The sequence below is a fragment of the Sinocyclocheilus anshuiensis genome, unplaced genomic scaffold (assembly GCF_001515605.1).
Source record: "Sinocyclocheilus anshuiensis isolate Anshui unplaced genomic scaffold, SAMN03320099.WGS_v1.1 scaffold1115, whole genome shotgun sequence".
NCBI classification, from domain to species: Eukaryota; Metazoa; Chordata; class Actinopteri; order Cypriniformes; family Cyprinidae; genus Sinocyclocheilus; species Sinocyclocheilus anshuiensis.
The window spans coordinates 84,407-91,853 of NW_015547735.1; the positions used below are offsets into that span (position 1 = coordinate 84,407).

General features: G+C 37.1%; 1 protein-coding gene across 3 annotated transcripts in view; it reads right to left on the bottom strand.

Annotated features, from left to right (window-relative positions):
• Nucleotides 1-1,358: 1,358 nt before the first annotated feature.
• LOC107704375 (serine/threonine-protein phosphatase 2A 56 kDa regulatory subunit gamma isoform) overlaps nucleotides 1,359-7,447 on the bottom strand; it is a 27,991-nt gene continuing 21,902 nt past the window's right edge. For 2 of the 3 annotated variants that reach the window (XM_016507286.1, XM_016507288.1), the window contains 4 exons: nucleotides 6,918-7,019; nucleotides 6,764-6,836; nucleotides 6,230-6,346; nucleotides 1,359-1,771 (listed from right to left, as the gene is read on the bottom strand). In XM_016507286.1, coding sequence (XP_016362772.1) covers nucleotides 1,637-1,771; nucleotides 6,230-6,346; nucleotides 6,764-6,836; nucleotides 6,918-7,019 — 427 coding nt within the window. In that variant the 3' untranslated portion in view covers nucleotides 1,359-1,636. The remainder of the gene's footprint in view (nucleotides 1,772-6,229; nucleotides 6,347-6,763; nucleotides 6,837-6,917; nucleotides 7,020-7,447) is intronic. The other variant, XM_016507287.1, reaches the window with a different exon arrangement.

Sequence of the window (7,447 nt, forward strand, 5' to 3'; positions counted from 1 at the left end):
AATCTCCCTGGACCAACTTATTGCCAAGTATCTGGACAAAAACGGAAGGGTATTTTGCAAGCGTGACGTGAAATACACACCGAGCCCGTTTCATTTCAGACACAAGAACCACAGAAGAGAGCGAAATCTGAACGCGGCTCGCTGCTCTCAGCCTCCGAACAACCTGAGAATCGTTCGCTCGCCCGAATACAAGTGCGGTTCAGCTTAAAGCGTTAGTTCACCCAAAAATGAAAATTCTGTCATTGATTACTCACCCTCATGTCGTTCCAAACACGTAAGACCTTCGTTCATCTGCGGAGCACAAATGAAGATATTTCTGATGAAATCCGAGAGCTCTCTGATCCTGCATTGAGAGCAATGCAACTGAAATGTTGCCAGTCACAGAAACGTAGTAAGGACATCGGTAAAACAGTCCATCAGTGGTTCAACGTCAATTTTGCGAAGCTACGAGAAGACTTTTTGTGCGCAAAGAAAACAAAAATAACGACTTTACTCAACAATTCTCCTCCAAATCACGTATTCTGCCATTACGGAGAGTACCACGACACATTCAGAACGTAATCAGCGTTGTTTACGTTTAGCATGCGCGCGTTTCTTCCTGAATGTAAACAGTGCTGATTACATTGATTACATTCTGGGGAAAGCGCGAACATGCGTTTTGGTACTCTCCGTAATGGCAGAATACGTGATTTGGAGGAGAAGAATTGTTGAATAAAGTCGTTATTTTTGTTTTCTTTGCGCACAAAAGGTATTCTCGTAGCTTTGTAAAATTATGGTTGAATCACTGATGTTTTACTGATTTCCTTACTACGTTTCAGGGCCTGGGAACATTTCAGTTGCACTGCTGTCTATGCAGGGTTAGAGAGCTCTCGGATTTCATCAAAAATATCTTAATTTGTTTTCTGAAGATGAACGAAGAGTTGCAAAGGGGTGGAAAATTTACGGTAAATTTCCGGAAACGTCCCAAAAATCCCTGGAAGATTCCAAAAAAATCCTGTAAAGTTTCCAAAATTTCTGGAACGTTTCTGAAATTTACTGGAAATTTTCCACCTTTTTGCAACCCTAGTTTGGAACTAGGGCTGCACGAAAAATCGCATGCGATTGTCATGCGCATCTCGTCAGTAAAGCCGGTTCTGTGATTAGGAGTAAATCTCCAGCTTGTGCTTTCAGATGGAGCGGCATTTACTACACAGAGCCGTAGTTCACTGACAAGCTACGCAATATCATGTTCATAATTGAAGGCGATTCATCTGCGATTATGAACGTGATACTGCATAGCTTGTCAGTACGAGGCTTTACTGACGAGATGCGCATGACAATCACATGCGATTAATCGTGCAGCCCTATTTGGAACGACATGAGGGTGAGTAATTAATGACAGAATTTTCATTTTGGAGTGAACTATCCCTTTAACAGAGAGAAACGGACAAACGAAAGCGGAGAAGAGGATGAGTCTGGACTGGAATAGCGTGGAACGAGGGGGTCTGGATGGGTTCCGGCGCGGTCGGTTCTGGACAGAATGGGTTTGTGTGTTTGTGGGTCACACCGGGGCCATCCTCCGCCGCTGGTCATCTGTGCTGAAGGCGCCGGCTGAGACTGGTCTGGTCTGGACTGGGTTTCGGGCGTCTGTGGTCCTCTAGTGGCCATCCTGGGCACCGATCATGTCCTCGGCGCGCCGGTGCGTCTCCAGGGCCTTCGTGGTGGAGGTATCCTGAGGCAGCTCGGACTTGCGTCGCATCAGGGGACGTTCTCTACGCTGGTCTCTGTGGAGCTGCGCGGAGAAACAAAATAAAATAGCATGAAATGACATTTGCACAGAATATCTTTCATTGGGAAACTTAAAGGTGACGTATCATGAAAATCTGACTTTTCCAGGTTTTAAGTGCTATAATCAGGTCCCTGGTGCATCTACCAACCAAGCAAACGTGAAAAAGATTAACCCAGTAACTTTGTTTTGGTAAGCCTTTTTCTGCAAGTGTTTGAAAAAAATGAGCGCGTCTGATTTCGCTTCCTTGGTGACGTGGCAAAGGGATCTCATTATAATATTACTGCCCCTTAATCTGTAAGTTTCCTCCCACGGTGCCGTCATTTTGATTTCGCAAACGACAGCGGTGTACCAGCTCTAATGCCATGATGAAAGTTTGAGCAAAGCATGCTAACTGTTCTGTGTTTGGCTGCACAGACGAGCACAGAACACTGTTTAGAGTCCCAGCCTCAGAGGAGCCAACAGAGCAGTGCATTTATTGATTTATTTACTGTATATTGCTGCTGATACACAGATTAAAATAAACATGCGATTTATTTCCCAGCTGTTTACCTTCACAGACATAACCAGCTGTTTTTGTAACTCGTGTGTGTTTTTAACGTAAACTTGTGTGTGAATGAGAACTTACTTTAGTACTCACATGCTGTCTGGTCCGACTGTTTTTGTAACTCGTGTGTTTTTAACATAAACTTGTGTGTGAATGAGAACTTAGTTTAGTACTCACATGCTGTGACAGCAGCTTTCTGTCCGTGTGCACTCAGGAAACCGTATATAAGAAGTTTAAACTAATATGGTTTAAATATGGTAAAATTAAAAAACTTAAAATTACGGTAAAACATTAAATATGGTAAAAACTTAAAATTACGGTTGAACCACTGATGTCACATGGATTATTTTAACGATGTCCTTGCTACGTTTCTTGACCTGGGAACGCTGAAGTTGCATTGCTGTCTATGGAGGGTCAGAGAGCTCTCAGTTTTTATCAAAAATATCTTAATTCGTGTTCCGAAGATGAACGGAGGTCTTACGGGTTTGGAACGACATGAGGGTGAGTAATTAATAACAGAATTTAGATTTTTGGGTGAACTAATCCTTTAACTGTGATATTATTAGGGCTGCCCTCGACTAAAGATTTTTCTGGTCGACTATAGTGCTGCAACGATAAATCGATGCAGAATCGATTCGTGGATGGATTCTGAGATCTTCCGAATGCATCGCGATTCTCTCTGGAATCGATTCTGAGCTTAGATTTTAACAGAAGCTGGCGCTCTACTCTAGTTTTTATCAGCACACTCAAATGCTCATTTCACCTCGGCTCAGAATGCTTTTATGACGCCAGATTAATGTAAACAGCCCACTGTGAACACCCTTGTAAAAATTATTTTCCCAGCCCTAGTCGACTAGTAGTCCTTTATTTTAAGCATTAGTCGACTAATCACACATTTATTAATAAACCATTTAAATCATAATTAAATTATATAATAATAATTATTAAAACAAATTGATAAAAAAATAACATAATAATTAGCCTTTAATTGTCTACAAAGCCTAATAAGCACTCAAGCACGTGCATAAAGCTTGCCACAGCACTGCAGAAGAAATGATTATGAAAATGTCAGGGATAGCAGTAAGGAGGCTGCATTAACATTTTAATAATTTATTGATACACTAGTGCTTTCTTTGTTTTCGTCTTAAGAGATGAATTCGGGCGTTAAATCTTAATAATGAGCCTTTAACTGCCTACATAATAAGCGCTCCAGCGCATGCATAAAGCTTGCCACAGCACACCAGCAAAAGTAATGATTATGAATATGTCAGGGTAAAACTGTAAGGAGGCTGCATTAACATTTTAATGATTCATTGATAAACCAGTGCTGTCTTTGTTTTCATCTTAAGAGATGAAGTCGGCGACACTGACTCATCATCTCCACAGGATGCGCCTGTGTGCATGTTTCATACGGATTACATGATCTGAGAACATTTGTTTTCCATTTGAATTGGTTCATTTGAAAGTAGACATTTCGCTCTCTATAGATATGTTTTCATGTCTGTAAGGCAAGTATACACAGAGTTTTGCGCTCAACTTCACAAAGACCGAGACAGCAGAAAGCGCATCCTGTTTGCTTTCATTATTTTACAAAAGCGCAATGTGTTGTTGCTATTGTGAGTGCACACAAATAAACGTAGAGTCTTTACAGATTTGAAAGGTGTATTACTCTTATTATTATTATTACGGATCTTTCGCGATGGCGCCGACGCTGATGGCTGCCTCCGTGGCGTGCTCCGCAGTTGTTTTTATCAACCGTCTATTGTTATATACCTGTACATACAATTGTCGATTTGTATATTTTTATTCCTTATTTACTTGTTCTATTTTTTATTTATTTTTATTTTTTATTATCTGTGTTTTTTTGTTCTGTCACTGTCATTCTGTTACACTGTGGAAGCTTCTGTCACGAAAACAAATTCCTCGTATGTGTAAACATACCTGGCAATAAAGCTCATTCTGATTCTGATTCCTGTTCAGCTTCCACACTCCACACAGACACTTAAACAGTGCATATTTCTCTAGGTTAACATTAGATTGAACGGACATGCAAAGTTGCTACTACTAACATATTTCAGACGATAAGCCATATTTGAGGTTGATGAATGATAGGCGAGCGTTTGGATGTCCTAATAAAATTTAAATTTTGGTCGACCAAGCATCTTCTCGTCGACTAACAGTTAGTCGACTATTAGGGGGCAAAATTATATTTTGACTATTCGTTCTGCCTTGTTTACATTTACCTTTCAGAGAAAAAGGTTATGGAAACTTACTTCGGGATGCATGATATTATCAGAACGTCATCGGAATCGGCTGATAAAGGCTTAAAATATAAACATCGGACAATATGAAAAATTATGCTGTTATGCCTTGCCGATAAGACCTACTTGTAATAAAATTAAAAGTAAAATAAATAACATTAAGATACTTGCATTTCTGTATAAATAAAGCCATAACTCATGTCATAAAACCATGCGCGTGTTTTAATTGAAAGGTCAGAAGCTATAGCTTACATTAATGAAAATAATCACAAACATGACGGTTGTAAATTAAATAGTTTTATATATAGATTTATTCTTCAATGTGTAATATATTTTTTTCAAGCGCATTATGAAAACTTAAATACAAGGAGCTCTAAAATATATTTAGAATTTTTACAGCTCTTTTGCTTTGGACTATCTACAAATGTTAAATCTACAAATAAAATGTTAAGGTTGCAACTGCACCTGTCCAAAAAAAAAAAAAACAAGCTGTGTATTTATGCATTTACTGAATGAGCACTGTGCTACGTCTGAACTGATTGCACTGTATTTTATGTATAATCATTTTTTATTTTTAATAGTTTTAAATTCATTTTAAATCACTTTTTAAATCATTTTAAAAGTATTTAAATTCCTTGTTTTATTGTTGTGATTATTTTTTTATGATTATTTTACTTCTTTTTATGTAAAGCACTTTTGAATTACCAAAAGATTTTGCTCAAAGCTAACCAAAATTAAAAATAATTTGTTTATAATCTCTATACAGGAGAGACTTGGTGTTGTTTAAAAAAAAAAAAAAAAAGAAGGAAATATAGGCCTATATTGGCATTGGCAATTGGCCAAAATTAATTGAAAAATATCGGCAAAAATCCAAAATTGTGCATTCCTAAACATATTTCAACATTAAATTGGAATATGAAATTCTATACACAAAATACTAGAAATAATAGCATGAATTGCATTTAATGATGAAGCCAAACAATGAATTTAATTCTTTGTAATTATGCAAGGATTCTGGGGTCAGAAAGATGTTTTTTGTAAGAAATTAATACTTTTATTCATCAAGGACACATTAAATTGATCAAAAGTGTCAGTAAAGACATTCTTTCTGTCTTTTTCAAATTTCTATTTCAAATAAATGCTGTTCTTTTGAAAATTTTTTCATCTGTGAATCCTGAAAAATAAAACGTATCACGGTTTCCACAGAAATATTGTGCAGCACAACTGTTTTCAACATTGATGATAATCAGAAATGTTTCTTGAGCAGCAAATCAGCATATTAGAATGATTTCTGAAGATCATGTGACACTGAAGACTGGAGTAATGATGCTGAAAATACAGCTGCGCATCACAGAAATACATTACAGTTTAACAGATATTCACATAGAAAACAGCTGTTTTACATTCTAATAAGTATTTTTGAGCAAATAAATGCAGAAGAGACTTATGTCAAAAACACTTAAAATTACAGTTTAACAGATAGTCTCATAGAAAAAACAGCTATAATAATATTTCACAATTGAATAATACATTTTACTGTATTTTTGATCAAATAAATGCAGCCTTGGTGAGCAGAAGAGACTAATATAAAATAAAAAAAAATAAAAAAATCACACTGACCCCAAACCTTTCTTTAAATGGTAAAACACCTTCTACCTGAGTGGCTTCTTCTTCTACGGTCTTCTTTAGCATCATGACATCTTCAATGATCGGCCCATCTGTCTCCATGTCCATCGGACTGCTGAGGCTGCTGGAGTCGATGTACATCAGAAACTAAAGCAGAAAAAGTCATTATCATAACCTCTGAAATACTACTGAATACATGCAACCATTTTAAATAAAGACAAATGCACATTAGTTTCCAATAACAATAGCAGTTAAGCATGTCAATTGCCAAAAAAAGAAATTTAGACTTGTTTGTAAAATAAAAATGTAAATAGAAATGCACAACCATTGTAAGTGTATTACCATTAAAGGGTTAGCTGACCTCATACGTCCGTTTACAACAGTGAGCGCAAGCTAGATTAAAGTGATTATTATGTTAGCATTGTTTATAAACTGATGGATGAGACAAAATGATTGACTGAGCTTCTACTGAACCTGGAATATATTCATCTAAATACATGACAGAAATGCTGTGCTATTTGCAGCTCTGAGTTCTGCCCACACGAGTAATACAGAGCCGTTTACCTGTGGGTTTGACTTGGCGAGATTCTCGATCTTTATCCACGCCTCCTCGCGCTCTTTCCACTTGGCCTTTTCTCTAATGTTCAGAGAGAAAGGAAGAGTTTAGCCAGACGAGCGTGACTCAAAGTCTGAGTGAGTGTGGGAAAGCGCTTCCTACTTGTTTTTCTCGGCTCTGAACTGCTGTGTGCAGTCGTCAAAGAGCTTCTGATTCATCTCCATGAAGAGCTTCAGAGCGTTATAGATCAGCCCATGGATCGTCCTGACGACAGGAAGAGGAAGTGACAACATCAAACAACTCTTCATCTAACAGACTGAACATCTGAACAGTGTAGATCAGTCAGTAGAAAAGTAAAATCATGTACTTATGATATCATAATTTTATTCTTTATAACAACATGCACAATATCAACTATTATAACACACAGGCAGCCAGCGTAAGGAATGTAACAGCAGAGTGATATGATTTCAATTTCATTAGATTTTATATATATATATACATACAGAAAACTGATTATGTACTGTCTTGATATTGTGCATGTTACTATAAACTACACAAATATATATATATATATATTTAGTTTTATATACACACAATTAGTGCTGGGCGGTATGACCATTTATGAAATGTATATCACGGTATTTTTCAAAATTATACCGGTTTCACGGTACATGACGGTATTTTTTTTT